Genomic DNA, 19585 nt, shown 5'->3' on the forward strand with positions numbered 1-19585 from the left:
AGCAGCACCCCGCAGCCCCTGCTGCCATCGGCACGCTGTGCTCGGTGCCAGCACCGTGCTGGATGGGTTTTGGCCGCGCGGTTCTGCAGCTGCACCGTGGCCTTGCCCTGCTGGGACGTTTGGTGCCCATGTCCCCAAGTGGCATCCCAAGCATGCTCTGCAGGACTGAGCCACCGTCCCCATGGCTCAAGGCATGGGTGGCTCACAAGGCAGAGCAGGACCCCCCCCGTGGGCTCTTTGCTGCCTTTTCCTGCCCCAAACCGCGGGGCCGGGGCCGTGCCGGAGCAGCCGTGCCGACACACAGCCCGTCCCCACACCGGTAATCCCGGCACCCCCTCCCCACGCGCACGCTGCCAGCCCCCCCGGCGCAGAGCAGGTGGGAGGACAGCAGATTACCCCTTTGAGGAGAAGGGACTTAATCCTATTACCCCGGGGCAGGATAAAATCTGCCGGCCCCCAGCCGCCACGCAGAGCACCCATAGGACACGCGGCAGCAAGCGGAGGGAGTCCTGCGGAGCAGCGCTGGCCTTGGGGACTTCAACCCCTGCGTAAGTGACGGCTCTGCTGCCTGGGGCACCCGGACATGCTGGCACTCGGGCTGCGTCGCTCGGTGCTCAGACAGAGCCCGCGTTTGCCTCCCGTGCTCGGAATTCGCAGCCAAACCCCGCAGCTCCGTGCTGGGTCCCATCAAGCCCGCAGCTGGAGCGGACTTGGTGCTGAAAATCTCCGGCACTCGGCACGTCTCGGGGCTGCCGTGCCCGCAGGAGGCACGGCGTGGGATGGAGCTGCCCTGGGATTTCTGGCTCGGCTGCAGCCCCCCGCCCCGCAACCACGGCTGCCCAACGCCCCGTGGCCAGCCCAGGGTCTGCGCCGTCCTTGAATGCCGTCCCACTGCACGCAAGCCCCGAGGGACACCTCGGTCCCTGCGGGTGGCTGCGCCACCGCCAGCTCTTGGTGGCACCTTCAACACCTGGCTTGGCGCAGACCCCGGGGGTGGTGCCAGCGAGGGGTCCCGGGGTGCCACATCCACCCCGGGGTGAGGACAAGGACCACGGGCACTGCCCAACGAGCGCAGGGGCTCATCCTGCCCTTCGTTGCCTTTGGGGTAAGGGGATTAGCGGGCTCTGAGCTGGGCTAATACCAGGTTGCGGGGAGGGAGGGGGCTCTCTCCTAGGGCAGCACAGAAAGCCGATCAGCAGCGGCTGGGGGGCTCAGGGCAGGGTGGGAGTGGGGGCACCCAGCACCAGGTGGGCACAGCACATCCCCACGCTGGTTGGGCTGGGTAAGGGGGGGTGAAGCTGGAGCCCCCCCATACCCCACATCTCCCCTCCGGCAGGTCTGAGGAGCCGTCCCGCGCCGGAGCCGCAGGGACAGCCGCCACCCGGGGCAGGCTGCTGGCCCCGGCACAGCCATGAGCCTGGAGCCCCACAAACCGGAGATCAAGTCGGCCACGAGGGTGACCGGGGGACCCGCCACCCCCCGGAAAGGACCACCGAAATTCAAGCAGAGGCAGACGAGGCAGTTCAAGAGCAAGCCACCCAAGAAGGGGGTGCAGGGGTGAGTGGGGCCGAGCAGCTGGACCCCATGCGGGGTCACAGACGGGGGTGCCAGTGTGGCACAGGTCAGGCTGCCGTGCGGTGGGGACAGACCCTTGCTTCCCTTGCAGGTTTGGCGATGACATCCCGGGCATGGAAGGGCTGGGAACAGGTATGGGGTCCCTATCCCAAATCTGCTGCTGCAGCAGGGCGCCCTTTGGGGACAGCCGCCGCAGCCGGGCTGGGGGTTGTGCTGACGCAGCCTCTCTTCTCCGCAGATATCACCGTGATCTGCCCTTGGGAAGCCTTCAGCCACCTGGAGCTGCACGAGCTGGCTCAGTACGGCATCATCTAGGCCGGCCACGGCCACCGCAGCCCACCCGCCCCGTAGCGCTGCTCGTTTAGGAGCTGCCCCATTTGCGTAGCAGGGCACAGCCTGGAAAAATACTCATTAAAACCCAAAATGAGTGCAGGAGCCTGGTGTCATGGTCTGGGGTTGGCAGGGATGGGGCTGGAAGGCGTCTCCTCATGCCACGGGTGCAGGGAGGGGATGTAATGATGGGATACGGACACGGTTGGGGCTCAGCTTCTGCAGAGGTTTATTCTGGGTTGCATCAGCCTGGTCTGCAACAAAGGAGGGCAGATGGAGAGCACAGGGCGCCCCATCCATGCTCAGCATCACCCCCAACCCCGCAGTGTCCCCCCCCCCGGGGTGGCAGCCAGCCCCCCCTCAGCCCCACACCCCGCCGGGCACGATGTCCGCGAGCACCTTCAGCGCCATGAGCAGCCCAGCAGCCTCCAGCAGCACCAGCACGGCTGCGCCGGTCGCGATGCTGCCGGCCTGGCCGCGGAGCCAGGCTCCGAGCTGCACCACGCAGCCCCCCAGGTGCACTACGCCGGCAGCCTCCATGTCCCCGAGGCGCAGGACCCCCAGGGCACACTGGTCATTGGTGACGGAGCCGTTCTGCAGCGGGTCCAGGCAGCAGGAGGCAGGCACGCTGCAGGCTTGCACCCCCGGGGCGCTGCAGTTGAAGTACCTGCGGGAGGAACCAGGAGAAATCACCGAGTCCCCACCGCCCTCCTGCAGCGGGGAGGCCCCCCCGTGCCCCCCCAAGCCCCAACTCACGGGTTGCTCTCCCAGTCTCGATAGGAGCCGAGCCCGCAGCAGCTCAGGGCACGCTGTACCTCGTCCACCAGGAGCCTTAGGTCGGGCTCCTGCTGGTAGTGCAGCAGGCAGAGCAGCAGGGCGGCACGCAGGGCGTCGCGCAGCCGGCGCCGCGCCGCGAACAGCAGCAGCCCCCCCAGCACCTCCAGCCCCACGAAGGCCAGCACGGCCCCCACAAAGAAGCGCAGGAGGCAGGCGCTGGAGCGGAGGGCCCCCAGGCAGCCGGCCAGGGACACGGCGCTGGCCCCCAGCCCCGCCAGCACGAAGAGCAGCATGGGGTCGGAGCCCAGCAGGGCCAGGCGCTCGTGCTGCAGCGAGCCCTTGGCCAGCAGCCCCCACACCCCGACTCCTAGGGCCAGCAGGCCCAGCAGGAGGAAGAGGAGGTTCCAGAGGAAGGCCAGGTACCGCACGCAGTGGCTGAAGGCGCCCGGCTTGGGGGGCACGGGGCACCACTCCTCGGGGTGCTGCTCGGCCGCAGGAAGGTGCGTGTCCTCCACCAGCAAGCCTTCATCATTGTCATCATCAGAGGGGTAGGGCAGCTCCGCCAGCCTGGATGCCTGCGTGGGACAGACAAGCCACAGCCCCCGTGGCAGCTGCAGGGCCTGCGGACCCCCAGAAACACCCCCATAATGGCCCCCAGCCCTCACACCCCCCGTGTACACCAGCACAAGGCAGCTGGGGGCTCCCAGAGCCACCCCATGCTCCGATGTGATGTGGGTGAGCTGGGCATGGGGCACCCTGCGTCCACCCCCCCGGGTCTGTGCAGATGGGGAGCCATGGTGGGGAGCTCTGCCAGAGACCCTACCTCTTATAGGGACCCCCAGCTCATCCCTATGGGGACCCCCAGGGATGTAGGCACCCTGGGGACCCAGAGGTGCCCAGGAAGCACCCAGCCCCCCCAGGGCCAGGACACAGAGCCACCCCAAGGACCCTACAGGGGTCAGCAGGGGGGTCCCGCAGGTTACCTGGGGCAGCAGCCGGCTGCTCTCCCCGCTGCCCACCGCCCTCCGGGGTCTGAGGAGCCAGGACAGCCGTTCCCTGAGCGGCGCCATCCTGCTCCCCGGGGCTGCTGCAGTCACGCTCCTATCATGTGAGAGGCTGCGGCCGGGCCTTAAATAGGGCCGCGGCTCCCAGCACCACAGCTGGGCCCACTCAAGACCCCCCCATGCAGCCCCCACACTGACGGGTGATGAAGGCTTGGCAGGATGGATCCGGAGCCACCATTAGAGGGGCAGTGGGGGTGAGGAGGGGACAAGGACCCACGCCCCAGCTGAGCCCACCCCATGGTTTTCTGAGCCCCGTGGGGGCTCCCCCCACGTGTGGGGGGAGGAAGAGGGAAGAGGAGTAGGAAGATGAGGAGGAGGAGGAAGAGGAGGAAGAGGAGGAAGGGGGGACTGTTTGTATCCGGAACAAAAAAACAAGCGCTGCGGTTGAGCGGGGCGGGTTACGCCGTTGCACCGCACATCCGTGGGGGAACGGTGCCGCGGCGGACCGCCCCGCCTAGGAACCTTTGTGCACCGGAACGCGAGGGCCGGGTTCCGGGGCCCACCCGGCGGCCTGAAGCGCTCGGGCAGCGGCGGCGGGGCCGGGACCGGGCCCTGGGGGTGGCGGCGGCGGCAGCGGAGGGGGAGGAGGGGGGGGGGGGGGAACGGAACCGAGCTGGGCCTCAACGAGGTGGGGGTGGGGGGGGACGCGTTTGGGCAGCACCGGGCAGCGCCGAGGGGGCTCGGAAGGGCGGCGAGATGGCGGAGACGATCGTGAGTGGGGCCCGGCGGCGGCGGCGGGGGAGGGGCGATGAGGCAGCAGAATCCGGGGGGGGGCGGCGGGGAAGGCCCGGGGGGGTGTTGGGGGGGGGCAGCACACGGTCTAGCTGGGGGGGAGGGGGAAGCAGGGGGAAGGCGTCCAAAGCACCGCGGAGCGGTGCTTTGGACGCCTTCCCCCTGCTTCCCCCCCCCCGCCAAAGTGTTGGGTGTTGGTTTTTTACCCCCCCCCGGCACCTCAGGCCTTCCTCTGCCTCCTGTCAGCACCCCCGGGGGGGCTTCTGGCAGGACGCCGGCACGCCTCGCTGCTCCCTCGGGCCCTCACCCGGTCCCTGGGAGACAGTGTTTACGTTCGCCGCTTCCCCGGCCCTTTTTACCACCTCCCGTGCCCGGTTTTTATTTATATTTTTATATTTCTCCCCTCCAAAGTTGCCATTTTCCCCCCACTTCTGACTTAAGACTGCAGTAGGGAGCGTGAGGACACCGGTGTTTACTTTCGCTGCTTCCCCGGCCCTTTTTACCACCTCCCGTGCCCAGTTTTTATTTATATTTTTATATTTCTCCCCTCCAAAGTTGCCATTTTCTCCCCACCTCGGACTTTAAACTTCAGCAGGGAGCGTGAGGACAGCAGTGTTTACGTTCGCTGCTTCCCCCTTTTTACCGCTCCCATGCCCAATTTTTGTTTATATTTCCATTTTTTACCCCCCAAAGTTGCCGTTTTTCCCCACTTCCGGCTTAACGCTTCACCAAAAGCAACGCAGAATGTTTCCTGGCTTTGTGTCTCTTCGTTAGAAGGCAATATGAGATGTTAACTCTCTGCGTCCCTTCGTTAGCCGTGCAATTTGCACGCCACTAACGAGGGCTGAGGCGTAACGACCTCGCGGGCGCCCGTCAGCACCGGTCCGGCCGGTGAGTGTGGCACTGGGTGAGTCCCTCCCGGAGAAGCTCTGATTCACCTTTCTTCTGAAAGTTCAGTTCGGCGTCCGAGGGCAGAGCTCTGACCAAAAAAAAAGCAGCGTTAGCATTTTTTTTTCCACTGCCAGCTTCTCGCTGGACCTCGTCCATGAGGGTAATTAATCCTTCGGCGTGCAGCCCCCGGCCGTGCAGCGCCACCCGGGCGGAATGACTTCCCTGCGCGGTTGCGCTCTGATGGGGCGCGGCGTTAGAAGCCCGGGCGGGGGGAATTCATCGCGCTGGAGCGAGCCGCGAGCACGGGGCGGGCTCCGTGTCCCCGCAGCTAACGGGGGCTGTCCTCTTCTCCCCGCAGATCATCCGCGTGCAGTCGCCAGAAGGGGTGAAGCGCATCACGGCCACCAAGCGCGAGACCGTGGCCACGTTCCTCAAGAAGGTAGCCGAGCCCTCGCCGCGTTCCAGCCGGGCCGGGGAAAAAAAAACTGTTTTTATTGATAGAGCTGAAACTAGATTCCTCGGAGTGTATCCAGAGGGATAAATAACCAATTTAAAGAAGGAAACGTATCGGCTTTTCAGTTGGGATCCTTAGGGTGGGAGCTTTCCTGGGGCGGGACGGGCGTTTCGTGTTCCCCCAGAGGCACGGCGGCTGGGGGAGCCCAGGCTGAGAGCAGCACAGGGAGGCTGTTTGATAACCGAACCCTGCTGCGAGGGGTCGGCCTCCTCGGCGTGATCCCAGTTGCGATTCAGCTGCGTGGTTTGTGCTTTGCGTGCCATTCGGGTGCGTTCTGTGTGCTGCTGGGGTCCCGTTATCGTTCTGGAGAGAGCAGGCAGGTGATTAAGGCGAGTTTGTGAAGCGATCTGAGGGCCTCCGGGACCTTCTGGGGAAGGTTTCCACCCCGAAGCGTGAGGAGCACGGCGAGGGTTGGGGCTGTCAGGCTGGGAGGTGGCCGCAGCTCGCTCTCCGGTTTGCCGCAGCTGCTCGCTGCGTAAGGTTTGCTGTTTGGGAGCAAGCAGCTCTCCATTTCCTCCCCTCCTGAAACCCCGAAGTGAGGATTTCTTTCCTTCGTAAGAGAAGGGCCGTTCTGGTCAGCTTTCCCCCTGCAAGGAGGAAGGGGAGCAGACCGAGGCGTTCTGTTTTTAGGTCACTTGATTTGTTTGACGCTTGGGCCCAGACCACAGCAGCCATCCCCTCCTCACCAAGCAAAATCCTGATGGCTTTTGGGGCTGGGTCAGAGATACCCGCTGCACTCTGAACAGTCCCACCCAAGGAGAAAGTTTTTGTGCTTTCAAATCCTCTGGAACCTGCGCAGAACACGCTGCTCGGTTTCAGGGGCTCCTGTTACCGGAGGGAGCAGGGAACAGTTGTGCTTGCAGCGACCGTTGGAACAAAAGCATCGGCCCTCACTAAAATTGTCTGCTGATCCGGGGAGACGTGCATCCTCGCGCAGAGCTGAATAAAAGAAATGCTTGGGTTTCTTTCCTGATACAGGGTTCGCAGCTTTTCTCTTTCATCACAGAAGGTCTGTGCACGTTAATAGCCGTGGATTTTAACGCTGAAATATGAATCGCTACGGTGGATTTCACTTTTAGCTGGATAGCTGCAGTTAAAGAGGCGTTACGTTGCTGCTTCCGTGCTTGCAGTCAGCTCGGATCTCCTCCTGGATGGCTGCAGGGAAACTCACAGACACATTCCGGCGGTGGGAGGGTGGCTCGGGTGGGTCCTTCTGCGAGTGCAGCTTTCCTCGCAGGGCAACATTTGCTAATCTTTGGCAGAGCTTTAGTCCCGGAGCCCGCTGTCCTCTTGCTGTACAGCTTTCTTGACGTTGCTGAAGTGTGCGGAAAGGCACATTTCAAACCGAGGGGCTCCTTGATCGTGGTTCTTTGTCTTTTGGAGCACGCCCTATTGGATAATAAAAGTGTAAGCTCTCAGGTACGCCGTGGTTAGTGTCGAGCTGGGAGCTGGAGCCTTTTGTTAAAGTGCTGTGAGATTTGTCTCCTCCAAAAGCGCCGGTGAAGTCTGCCATCTCATCGGAGACAAAGGTCTGGGCCAGGAAATCCTGGTCGTAGGAAGACGAGAGCAGAGTGCGGTGCGTGCTGGCAAGGCTGGACTGAGAGCACTGGGGTGACAGAGAGGATGGTTTCCCCCAGGTCGTTACAGTGCTTGCCCAGATTTAGGTATTACACTGTATTCGCGTCGTAGGAGCGAGATACACTTTCTGTTTAAGTTGCTTTTTTGACGAATTGCTTGTGTTACAAAGTGTTTCTGTTTTTCTCAGTTTCCCTGTGCTCTTCAGCAATGAGGATGAATTCAGCTAAGCTTTTGCAATAGAAGTTCCCCGGACTTAGCGCTTGCTCTGAGCAGCTTTCAGCATCTGACCTGGGGTGCGAGGTATCTTAAACTTTGCCATTCTTTCTCTTTCAGGTTGCAAAAGAATTTGGTTTCAGGAATAATGGGTTTTCTGTCTACACCAATAGAAACAGGACAGGAGAGATCACAGCATCACAAAACAAATCCCTCAACTTACTGAAAATCAAGTGAGTCCTGACAGGGAGTGCTGGGGGTGAAGGGGGAGCTTTGTACAACAGGGTGCCTCTGCTCTCAGCCTGTCTGAACTCCCCCCCCCCGAGCTGGGCAGCAGCAGGCGCTATCACCTTACAGCAGGCCTCAGCTTTCAGAAGTCACTCAGCAGCTACTCGAAGAGGCGAGCTTGGCTGACGTGCAGAGACGGGGGGTGAGCAAACTGACGAGGCGTTGGGCCGTGGCAGCCGTTTCTTAGCTCTCTTCTTGCCTTCTGCTTGCAGGCGGGGAGGCAGCACCAGGCCTCCTGTTTGCTCTTTCGCAGCCCGCAGCGAGCTCCCTCGTCCCTGCCCTCGCTCACGCTACGCTTTGGGTGTTTTTTTTTCCTGCCTCAGTGCCGGTCTGATAACCCCCTGCGCAGAAGCCGGGGTTCCCGTTCTGCTCCTGTCGTAGCCAGGTCCCTAGGGAGGTCAGAGGTGCCACGTGGTGCACGCCCCTTGTGTTTGGTTGGGAATGCCTTTGTTCTGTTAATATCAAGAACGATGTTAAACCGACTTAAAATATCAGAGCTGTTACTGCCGTGTGCAGCTTCTCACTTGAGCGTGGCAGCACTGGCAGCTGCCCTGGGAGGGCTGTGACGACGTGCGCAGGATCCACGTTAGCCCCTTTCCCTGGTGGAGCTGTTGCCTCTCTCCGTGGGCTCCTTCCACTTTTTCCTTCGTCCTTTTCTCTTGGCCTTTGCCGATGGAAAGTTGTCGTTGTGCAAATGCCTGGAGCGGGAGAAAGGTAGCTCATGGAAGGGCTTAGGAGAGCCACATTTGCTAGTCTGCAGCCCGCGATAAGTCACGCGCTGCTCCATGGTTCGGGGGCTTTGCTGCCCAGAAGCAGGCGCTGAGGCTGTGCGTGGACACGGATGTGGTTTGTGACGTGCAGCAAGCCAAGCACGCAGCGTTTCCCACGCTGCGTAGCGCAAAGGGGCCGATTCCTCCAGGTGGTCAGGGTGAAGATCTGGCGTAGCTCAGTCCCTGGTGAAAGGGGATGGTGGAGAGGGCGGAGCGTGAGCCTTTCCAGCTGCCAGAGCACAGCGCGTGGCTTCTCGCCTGGGTTCCCACCCCAGTCTGGCTGGAGGCAAAGCCTGTGCCCGACTGACGCCCGCGTGTTGTTCTTGCGCACCCACAGGCATGGCGATATGCTGTTTCTCTACCCCTCAAGCCCAGCGGGCTCTTCCTCAGAGACCATGGACACCTCTGTCTCGCAAAGCCCGCGGCCTGTGGGGGCCCCCCAGGTGGTGGAAGATGACATCGACCAGTATCTGATCAAACAGGACGGGAAGATTTACCGAAATCGAGACCAGCAGCTGTAAGTACTGCGGGCTGCTTTGCTGCCGGCGCATCTGCGCCTCCCCAGGCGGTGACATCTCGCCAGGAAGCGCGCTCTGGGAACTGCCGCCCGAGCCGTTGCTTTATCCCTCGCTGCCTTTGAAACGTTCACAAGGGAAAACAGCTCTCGCCATTGTCCTGCAAGGTTAAACTGAGGCTCTGGCGAGCTGAGGAAGGAAGCAGATACCAAAACTCCAGGGTCTTTGCCAGGAAGGACTCATTCAGAGCATCTATTGTTTTGATCAAGGTGGCCCCTGTTAGGGGACTTGCGATCGTATATTTTGTGCTCTCGAAACATTTGGAGCTCCAGATTAAAAGGAATACTTTGAATTCTTCCCCGGGATGTCCTGGCAGCTGGTGCCGTGGGGAAGCGCCGGCTCGTGCTGCGTGTGTGGCACGCTGCTTCGCAAGGCCCTGGTAGCTTCTGTCCCATCTGGTCCCAACATGCGGCTCCCCGCTAGCTGGTCCCGAGGTGACAGGCGTGTGGAGCAGCAGGGCCAGGTCCCCACCTCGCGTGTGAGGCGATAAAGCATCGAGGCTGGGTTTGGTTTGTGAATCGCCGGCGGCTCCTCTGCCAGAGCAGAGCTCGGAGCTCTCGTGCCTTCCCTGTCTGCCCCGCACCTCTCCCTGCTGGGGCAGCCAACGCGGCCCCGCGCAGCGCTGAGCTGTGCGTGAGGCACGTCGCCAAGGGTGTCCCGAGCGGGAGCCCTTCTGTGTCTTCACACCCACCCACTCCCTATAAAGGAAAAACTAAAAAAGTGAGGGGAATGAGTGGAAGCCTCATCCAGTGTCTAGGATGTGGAATTTGGACTCGGGTCCCTGCCTCCTCTTGGTTTTTGGCTTCCTTTCCGTCACGTGCCTTTCTTAACCTTTCCGTGAAACCGGGGAGTCCATTTTGCTCGCAGAAACGCAGCAAAGTTTGACTTTGCCAAAACTTCGCTGCGAGAGGCTTAGATAAACAAAGCAGCTTGTATTTTTGTGCAAGCAATAATACAATGGTGACTTAATACCCCCATAAATCTGCACCGATGCTGCTAAAATGTCCTCTGTCTGCATGGTTGTTTTTTGTGGCTCATTGTTAACAACGTCCCAGTTGGCTCCTGGCCTGACGGCTGTACTGGTTGTTGGCTTGGGGCTAGGCCCCTCTGCAAAGCAGCTCCTGAAAGGGCTTGCGTAAAAATTTTAAAGGCAACCAGGAATTCTTTCTAAGACAGAAGAGCTCACCCTGCCCCATTGTGTCGTCTTCCATATGGTTTATCTTTGGTGCTGCAGCAGCAAGGGAGTTTGGAGGGACGTAGCCTTTACGGGGAAAATCCTATCTAACCTTTTCAGGCTGATGATAAATGAGGGAAACGTCGCGTTATTGAAACAATAAAGGCGAAACCCACCACTCCGTGGCAAAAACATCGTCTTTAACTTGACCACATTTTTCAAAAGAATAAGTGAAGGTATTGTTCTTAGCAGGGAGCCAAAGCCCAGTGGCGGATATTTATGATAAAAAGCGTGTGTCTGGGCTTGTTCCTGTATTTGTGAGTGCATATCAATCTAAACGTGAAGGGATGCTGGCGTTCGGCGCAGTGCATTAGCAGCCTTTAGTGGTCCTTTATGTACATTATCTGCCACAGTACTTTGTTAAAAGCAGCGCTGCAACTGGATCCCATCCATTTCGTCGTCAGAAGAGCCAACATCCATACTGCTCTCTAGAGGCCTTCTTTGGAAAACTAGCACTGACCTGTTCCGAGTGCTGGGGCAGAGGTGCACGGTTTCATGGTGGCTGTTTGGTGGTTGTTTTTTTTTTTTTGGTTTTAAATTGATCGCCTCAGGAGGAGATGTTTTCCCCGCTGTTTTGTAACTTCACCCAGCAGGTCTTTATCTGTCCGATAAGCACATGCTCCCCTGTTTGTTCCAGACCATCCTCAGTGACTGATAAAGGATGAATGTTTTGGTTGCCTTTTTGTTGAATTTACACAGGCCGGCCCTGTGACACGCCTTTAAAATGCTTTGAATTGAAATACAACCTCAACGTGGGGTTGTAAAACTTGAGAAGCTGTGATCTGCCCTTGGTTCACGTGGCTGTTCAGAGCAGAGTTGTTTGCCAGTGGCACAGACCGCGGGAGGGTTTGATCTTGACCTGGGACTCTCACATTTAAACTCAAGCTATTGCTGTCTCCTTGCACGAAATTATTTTGTGATGACCGCTCCGTAATGTCCCTTAATAGGTGGGGGGGGTTGCCCAGGGTAATGGGATTTTACTGAGCTTCTACGCCAAAGCTGTTAAACTGTGGAGGTCACGCAGAGTAACTTTTCCATTCTCAGACGAGACTTGTGCTAATTCTGTTCCTCTTTGCGTAGGTGTCGCCACGGCCCCCTGGGTAAATGCGTGCATTGTGTACCGCTAGAGGTAAGAGCCCCGAGAAGGTCCCCCAGAAAGGCGCGCGGGAGCGTGTCACCCGCAGCTCTCAGTCTGAACGCTTTTCCTCATGGCGCTGCCCACACGGAGATGGCAGCTCTGAGTCAGAGTCCCGCCGTGCGCAGGCAAAGGTGCCGGCTCACGTCCAGGACAGCTGAAGCTCCAGGCCTTCGTGACCCTGGGTCTGTCCTGGTTAACGCTCTGTTTTTCTGCGGTAATGGTTTTAACAGAAGGTGCTTGAGCGGAGCTCCAATTTTCCTCCCTCTTCGCTCTCGCCTGGGTCTTCTTGTTTCAGCCCCTCTCTTCACGCAGCCCAGCACTTCCCAGTTTAACCACACATTATTCAGGTTGAAGGCAGCTTCAGCGACGCCTACAAACGTGCTAAGCTGTGTAATTTATGGCACGAAGCGGTGATCCCTGAAAAGCCTCTGCGAGCCAGGATGGCTGTTCCCCTGCTTCCCTGCCGTGTGCTCTGGAAGTTCTTTGGCCTTATTTGAGCAGCTGGGCTTTTTGTTTGTTGTTACATATTGAAAGGAAAAAACGTTTTGCCTTTGAGGCTCACTCTTGATTTGTGGAGCCAATCTGTTATAAAAGTAGGAGGCGATAATAAAACTCGCTGTTGTAAAGTCCCACTGTTCCTGTCACAGTAGTAGCTGCCTTGAAAAAGAGCCTAAATTTTCTTGATTGTTTCCACATTGAGAGCCGGTGGGGTTGAATCTAGAACATCCATTTGTTTAGCGATCAATGTATTATCAGACAGGTGTCTGACCTGGCTTTTCTTTGTGTGGTGTTTTTGGCAGCCTTTTGATGAGGATTATTTAAACCATCTGGAACCTCCTGTGAAGCATATGTCGTTCCATGCCTACATCAGGAAGCTGACCGGAGGGGCAGACAAGTAAGAAAATCTCAGTGTTTAAGGGAATATAGTTGTAGGGTTTTTGTTTGTTTGTTTGTTTTTTAAAAAAATAAATCCCACACGGTTCTCACTGGAGTAATGTTGGACACAGTTTATGAATGTCAAACTGAGGAGAAAACACTTTTTTTTTTCTTCTTTTAAATAAGTTTTTTGGTTGTGGATTTTTTTGTGTGTGTGGGGCAAACTAATTGCTTCCAGGAACACTACTGATGGGGAGGGAAGGCCAGATGGAAGGTAAGAGGTTCCCTAATTACACCAAGCTCCAAGCCTGGGTCTCAACCTTGTGGAGAGGCATTGAGACTGCTGGAGCTGGGGAGCTTTTATTCACCAACCACTTGTCATATCTTCAAATACGAGTAGGGCAAAAGGACGAGCCTAACGTTCCTCAGGGCCTGATTCTGCACTGTAGCATGCTCCACGTGCTCTCAGAAACCCTTTCTTGTGGTGCCATGGATCACCACCTCCTAACGGGAAAAGAAGGCATCCCTGCCTCTTAATGGGGTTGAGGATGCTGTGGTGAAGCACTGAACAAAGAGGAGGCACAGAAACAAGTATGTGTTTCAGCCTCTGATGCCTCAGTGTGGCACACGTGTTCTGTGAAGGATCTGAAGTCTCCTTTGGTGATATTGGCAAACCCACCCTTTTCTGAAATGCAGCTCCTTTAAATAAATTATGTGGGGATGTAACCTTCTCCCTCCCATTCCTAAATGCTGTTGGGAATTTTTTAATGTTTTCATGAGATGTAGCTCAAGCCCATAATACTTTGATTTGAAAGGAACTTCCCTTTACAGGAAGCTTTGCGCACATGAAAGGAGCTTTAATTTGCCCTAGCAATATAATCTATTACTTGCCGTGCGCTGCATCAATTATTTAAGCTGGATCCCATGAGTTTTCTTTGTCTTCTCTTGCTTGAGTACCTGATTAGGAGGTGGGCTGGGGAGCACGTGTCGGCCTCTTGACCTGCCTCACTAAGTGGGCAGCAGAGGTTACCTGGGGACTTGCAGAATTCCTGCATCCCCAAGGAGTTTGCAGGGGCGCTTTGAGATCCTCAGAAGATGCAAAACTTCGGTGTCACCGTGTCTCCTCTGTCCTGCTTCCTCAATGATTTTTTGCTTCTTTTTTTTTTTTTTTGAGACCCAGAAGCATTTACCGTGGTAACAGCAGCCTTCTCTTCTCCTTCTTGCAGGGGGAAATTTGTTGCCCTGGAAAACATCAGCTGCAAGATCAAATCGGGCTGTGAAGGGCACCCTCCTTGGCCAGAAGGCATTTGTACGAAGTGTCAGCCAAGTGCCATCACTCTCAATAGGCAGGTGAGACAGTGCTCGCAGGGGCCCTTGAGCTTAAAGCTGGGAAGAGTCTTGACTTTTATTTTTGGAGAGATGACTTCAAGAACAGCCAACTTGGAGCGGGAAGCCTTTGCGTATTGGCAGTTGTTGGGGAAATGGCTGTTAAGGTCTTCAGTCCTTGCAGAAAAGGACTCCAGAATCTATCTGGTTCAGCAGTTTCCTCTTGATGGGAAGGACATCTGAGCTGGCACCACTAGCAAAGAATCTCCACTCTCTTTCCTCATGGGATCCAAAGGCCCACCCGCTGTTTCTTCTTGTTTCCTCTCAAATTTCCCTGTCCCTTCTAGCTGCAAAAGCTCGTGGGATAAGGGCCCGAGTAAAGACGCCAAGCTCAGGGGGTTCGGGGGATGCGCAGCGCTTCCGCACAGCCCAGCCTGCGCTGAGTTCTGCGTGTTGGGCAGGGGGTGGTGCTGGACGGGGAAGCTGAAGCAGAGTGGTGCGGGACGGGGAGGGAGCCGGCGTTCCCTGCTCCTGCGGTGGCAGGGTTCAGCTGTGAGGGCTGGCGAGCATCCTAGGCTGCTGGGGGCTTCGGGGGAAGGGTTTGGCGGTGGGCAAAGGAACCCGACCTAGTTAAGGATGGCCTGACGCTTGGACTTTGTCAAACAGAAATACAGGCACGTTGACAACATCATGTTTGAGAACCACACAATTGCAGATCGCTTCCTAGACTTCTGGCGGAAGACAGGAAACCAACATCTTGGGTATTTGTATGGCCGGTACACAGAGCACAAAGACATCCCTCTGGGGATCCGGGCGGAGGTTGCTGCCATCTACGAACCCCCGCAGGTAATACAAGCCGTGTGCCCTGGCCTCACTGTCGACTCATAATCGGGGAACACAGAAACACTTTTCTGTTTGGGAAACCTCTTGAGTTATTTCCAACTGCATCTCCGTAAGGAAAACAGTCCCGTGAAAAAGATGTTGTGATTTACGTCTTGCTGTGCGCTGTCGTCACTGTTGGTTATTGCCTCTGAAAGAGTTTTAAAACCCAGATTAGCTTTTTATTACTCTTATATTTTCTTTTACGTTACTCTGTGGTCAGATGATTTAAAGCTCGGGAGACGTGAAAACAGTGGGTTTCACTTGTTATGTTTTCCTTGATTACTGGGTTTCCAAGGTTATGGTACGGAACAGTCCTTAAAACAAATTCTACAATAGGAAAAAAAAAATTGTTGGCCCTTGCTTTGATTTCTTATCAGCTGTCCGGGAATACTTAAAGCAGCTTAATTAGACAAATAAAGTCTGCCACCTTGATTGAGGGGTGGAGGATAGGATTGGAGACCTCGGAGCTGTCTGCTCCCGGCTCCGGGGCGGGCAGGAGCGGCCGCGAGTCCCCGCTAGATGGTGCAAGGCACCGCACGGCGCCGCGCTCAGGCTCCGCCAAGCCCGTCCCGTGGGCTCCAGCGAGAGCTGGTCCCCCGGTGCCTGGCCTCGCAGCAAGCCAGAAAGCTGAACTCGGAGTTACGGAGCTGAAAATGGAGCTGGCAAACGTGAAAAGCTGCTCTGCCCGTAACTCAGGGCTTGGTTTGAGTCTGAGCTTGCCTATTGGCTTCTTCTCTGCTGAGCAGAGTCACTTTAGGAGGTGCAGACCCTCGGTATGTGAATGCATTGTGGTGGGGGGGATTCTGTGGATTGTGTGTTTTCTTCCCCTTGGTTTCTGCAAGGTTGCTAGAGTAAAACGCAAAAATTTGTCCGTAGAAACAATACGTGGATGCTCAGGACTGTGTGTTTGAGAGCAGAACTGCAAACCTTTTACAGACTCTTCCATTTATTTCAAATATCAGCACGGCCATGCCCTCTGTGTTTCAGTATCTCTGTTAAGCCCGTGCTTTGGAAGTTCGTATGTTTTCGTTGCGCACAGTAAAAGCAAGGAAGCTTTTGCTCTCCTGGCAAGCAGTCTCTGCTGTGCTTCTTGGCAGAGCATCTCCCCACACGAGAAAGCTTGCCTCTGAAACGCACCCAGATGGAGTCGTGTTTTCCAGAACGTGGGGGGAAGGCCTGGGTGTGGGCTCTCGGATTCACTGGACTTCTGCCTCGGTGCGGCTCAAAGACTCAAACAAACGAAGCAGGAGTACAGAACTGGCAGGTTGAACAGAGCTTTGGAACATTATATAATCTCTCGCCTTTTCCAAAGTGCTCAGAAACAGCGCTAGCCTGTTTGGAAGTGCTGAGCAAGGGTCTTTCATTCATAAACCCCAGCACCGTTTGCAGACTTATCTGAAGAGCTGCTGCAGGATGGGTCTGCGAATAACGGAGGTCTCTGGGGTGAAAGTCAGTGCTAGTGCTGAAGGGAAAACCCGTAACCCTGCTTCCACCCTCTGCCTCACTCCTGGTGATGGCTAAGGGTGCTGTGGCTTTTCCTGTTCTGTTTTACTAGCAAGAATTTATTTTTTTTTCTGCAGATTGGTACACAGAACAGCCTGGAGATCCTGGAAGATCCAAAAGCAGAGGTTGTGGATGAGATTGCTGCCAAGCTTGGACTGAGAAAGGTTAGGATGCTGTTGGGTGTCACACGTTTTTGCATATGAAGAAAGTCGCTGGCAGTTCTCTTCAGCTCCACAGGGTTATTCGAGATCATTTGGGCACATTTGAAATCTAGCATAAGTGTCAGTAGCTCGTATGCTTTCGGGTATTAAAAAAAAATAAAAGAGCATTTTACTGAGCATGAGCGTACAGCAGAGCTGTTCAGCTGCAGTCAGCAGTCCTCTGTCATGAATGACATCAAAGGGAATAGCAAAGAAATAGAAACACAATTTTCCCTTTATTTCTCCTCTGATAGGAGCCATTCCTGGTAGCATCTTCCCAGGGAGTGCTAATTGGGCACAGATGTAGCTGAAGTTGCCTTCTGAGTTTGTTCTTCCTTTTGACAGAATCTGTGCTCCACTTCCAGGAGCAGAGGCTCCTGCTTGATTTTGGTTCCCGTCTGCGGGTCCCGCCTCGTGTTGCTGCTCAGGCAGGCGGTGGGGAGTTGATTTGTACCTCGATTAGAGGTGCAGCTCCCCCAGCAGCTGAGCCTCATTCCTCCCTCCTCCTTGTGCCCACAGCCTGTCAGTAGCCCAATCAGGATGTATGGGCGCTGGGATCTCGGTTTGCTGACATCTCTCAAACCTGTACTGATGTTTTTCTGGTTTGGGAAATCTTTTGGTATCATGTGAATGCCAGGAATGAGACGTACACAAACAAGAATTGACTTGCTAGAGAAAACACAAATCAGAAAAGACTCGGTACAGTAGACTATAAACATCTGTGGTGAGATCTTTTGTTCTCCGAAGATAAGATCTTCAGCCTTTTGCCAGTGTCTGGAGCAAAGCTTCTGTGTGTGTTATTTATTTCCACGCTTTCCCTTTGCTTCTCACATCAGACATTTTTCATCAGAGTGATTTAACGTGCAGCTGACTGCCGGTTGCAGATTTTTGTCTCTCTGGGCTCCGCTAGGAACCTGAATCAGCAGTTCTCCCTCTGAAGGGTTAATGCTCCGGGAGCTGGTCACGAGGAGGCTGATGAGAGCTGTTTTTAGCACGTGTGTGGAGAAGGGTTCATGCAGCGGTGTGTGTGTGTGTGTACACATCTCTGCTCATATGTGCAAACAATGCAAAAAGCAGGAATGTGTTTTTTGGAACGGAGCAGACTGATTTGGAATGAATCATACTCCAGTGGGAGCACACGAGCTTTATCTTAGCTAGTGACTGCGAGCTTCAAAATGAGATCATGTGAGCTGCTTTGTCATCTGCTGGCGCTTCGGATGCCGCTTTGCTCTGAATGCTCAATAGGAAATGCTTTTTGCTGTGGGTGGGAGGAGTAGCGGCTGAGAGGCCTCTTGCAGCCTCCAGATCTTTCCATGAAAAAATATTCCATAGTGAAACATAAAGCTGCAGGTGCCCCCGGCCGGCCAGCTGGCATGCTGCTCCTGGAAATCGTATTCAAATGAGCCCGGCACAGCTGGGAGAGCCATTTCCTTCAGGCAGCATGCAGCAGGCCCTCGCAGGGCTGTGCGAGGAGCCAAGAACATCTTGTCCTGCTAGGAGAAAATGTATAAGCTCTCTTCTGTGGGTTTGGGGTTTTTCTTCTTTTTTTTTTTTTTCTTAAAGCAACTTTCTCCATAACACTGCTTTATAGGTTGGCTGGATATTTACTGATCTGGTCTCTGAAGACACACGGAAAGGGACTGTTCGATACAGCAGGAACAAGGTGAGACTCAAGTGTGTCCCCAGTTGCTGCTGCTGATACCGAGGGTTTGTGTAATCACCTAAATGCTGATTCTGCCAAACGGGGCACTGAGCGAGCCAGGGCAGCACAGGGCTGGAGGTGACACTGGGACCGGAATTTTTGTGAAATGTGAATTTTTAGAAGCTGTCGAAGGAGAAGGAGCTGGAGCTCCAAGAGCACTGTTAGGGGGCTTGAAGCTGTTTGGATAGCAGGCAAAGCTGCCTGCAGCCCTTCACCCACTCTGCTTTTAAGAAAATTGTGCTCGTGGTTTAAGAAAAGTTAGTAGAGTGGAGAGAATGGGTTTGTGTGAGATGCAAATTCAGCGAGCAAAAGTGATTCAGTAAGAGGATGTTCCTGTGGGCTGGGCTTTGCGAGGTGCGTGGTTTGGGTGCTCGGGCTTTGACCTCCTCGCAGTTTCCTGTAATTCTAAAATTGGCGGCGTCCCTTTAGAAGACGAAACCCTGTAACAAAGCGAGTGTGTGAAGGTGGGGGGAACTGAAAGCGGGACAGTCCTTCTGGCGAAAGCCACGCTCGGGGCTGGAGGGCTGATAAGTCACATTCTTTTCCCGGTCTCTGCAGCAGCTTTCTACGAAAGCACGTTTTACTGGGGTGTTGGTAGTTTTCTTTGGCCGCAGACCAGGGAAATAGGTCTCGGCTACATCGTGTTGTCCTTTCTATTGACATTTCTGCTCTTCCCTCAGGACACGTATTATCTGAGTGCAGAAGAGTGCATCACAGCTGGAAACTTTCAGAACCAGCAGCCCAACATCTGTCGCCTTTCTCCAGATGGTCATTTTGGATCCAAGTTTGTCACAGTTGTGGCTACAGGTATAAACCGGCCTCAGCTCGCCCGGGTCTCTTGATTACACTCGAATTATCTTTTGTTAATAGAAGGAGAATACGCAGCTCTGCTAGAGGAAGTTGAACGTCCTGGTCCCCATCTGTCCTATTTAATGAGGGTTTTGCCTTGTTCCATCAAGTAAAATGCTTTTTTTTTTGTTCTGTTCCTTGTGAAGTCTCCTCTTCAACTATTTACCCTGTCCCCTGCAGGAAATTTAGTTGATGCTCATACCTGGAGCACCCACCTCTCTGATACAGAAAGTATTTTTTGCCTGCAGCCAGGGGAGTAGCTGTAGATTGCTTTTCTGTTTCAAATCTTTAAGTTCCAAATTCTGTTTCCTGAAAGCGGCAGCGCAGAACCACGGCGATCCAGATCCTGAAAGTTACTCTGGCTGGTTCGGCATAAAGGAGGGTCCTTTATCTCCCTTGTGCTGCTGTCAGGGAAACCCTCACGGAGGATTCTCTGCTCTGCCGTGCATGGAAGCCTTTTTTGTTTGCCTGAATAAAACAGAGAAGCCCGCACAATGCTTTGCTTTGTCACCTCTGATTTTAGCCATTTGCACAGCAAGTCTCCAGAGGCACTGTGGAATAGTTTGTG

General features: G+C 55.5%; 3 protein-coding genes across 4 annotated transcripts in view; 2 read left to right on the top strand and 1 right to left on the bottom strand.

Moving 5' to 3' along the window:
• The first annotated feature begins 1170 nt into the window (after positions 1-1170).
• On the top strand, positions 1171-1890 carry PDE6G (phosphodiesterase 6G). The gene is made up of 3 exons (XM_013201723.3): positions 1171-1557; positions 1667-1707; positions 1814-1890. Exons 1-3 carry the CDS (start codon positions 1412-1414, stop codon positions 1888-1890), a joined length of 264 nt encoding a protein of 87 aa, XP_013057177.1. The 5' UTR covers positions 1171-1411.
• TSPAN10 (tetraspanin 10) lies at positions 1694-3913 on the bottom strand. Its single transcript, XM_048064537.2, has 3 exons — positions 3666-3913; positions 2662-3257; positions 1694-2572 (listed from the first exon to the last, which is right to left on the bottom strand). The coding sequence occupies exons 1-3, from the start codon at positions 3750-3752 to the stop codon at positions 2266-2268; spliced, it is 990 nt and encodes a 329-aa protein (XP_047920494.2). The 5' UTR covers positions 3753-3913; the 3' UTR covers positions 1694-2265.
• A 382-nt stretch (positions 3914-4295) lies between these two features.
• NPLOC4 (NPL4 homolog, ubiquitin recognition factor) overlaps positions 4296-19585 on the top strand; it is a 29850-nt gene continuing 14560 nt past the window's right edge. The window contains exons 1-11 of one of the 2 annotated variants that reach the window (XM_066979996.1): positions 4296-4457; positions 5728-5808; positions 7649-7761; positions 9070-9249; positions 11622-11670; positions 12480-12574; positions 13782-13905; positions 14548-14727; positions 16344-16430; positions 18058-18129; positions 18849-18975. In XM_066979996.1, the coding sequence (XP_066836097.1) occupies positions 9080-9249; positions 11622-11670; positions 12480-12574; positions 13782-13905; positions 14548-14727; positions 16344-16430; positions 18058-18129; positions 18849-18975 (904 nt within the window). In that variant the 5' untranslated portion in view covers positions 4296-4457; positions 5728-5808; positions 7649-7761; positions 9070-9079. Of the gene's footprint in view, positions 4458-5727; positions 5809-7648; positions 7762-7794; positions 7908-9069; positions 9250-11621; positions 11671-12479; positions 12575-13781; positions 13906-14547; positions 14728-16343; positions 16431-18057; positions 18130-18848; positions 18976-19585 lie in introns of both variants that reach the window. The other variant, XM_066979995.1, reaches the window with a different exon arrangement.

The sequence above is a fragment of the Anser cygnoides genome, chromosome 19 (assembly GCF_040182565.1).
Source record: "Anser cygnoides isolate HZ-2024a breed goose chromosome 19, Taihu_goose_T2T_genome, whole genome shotgun sequence".
In the NCBI taxonomy this organism is placed as follows: Eukaryota; Metazoa; Chordata; class Aves; order Anseriformes; family Anatidae; genus Anser; species Anser cygnoides.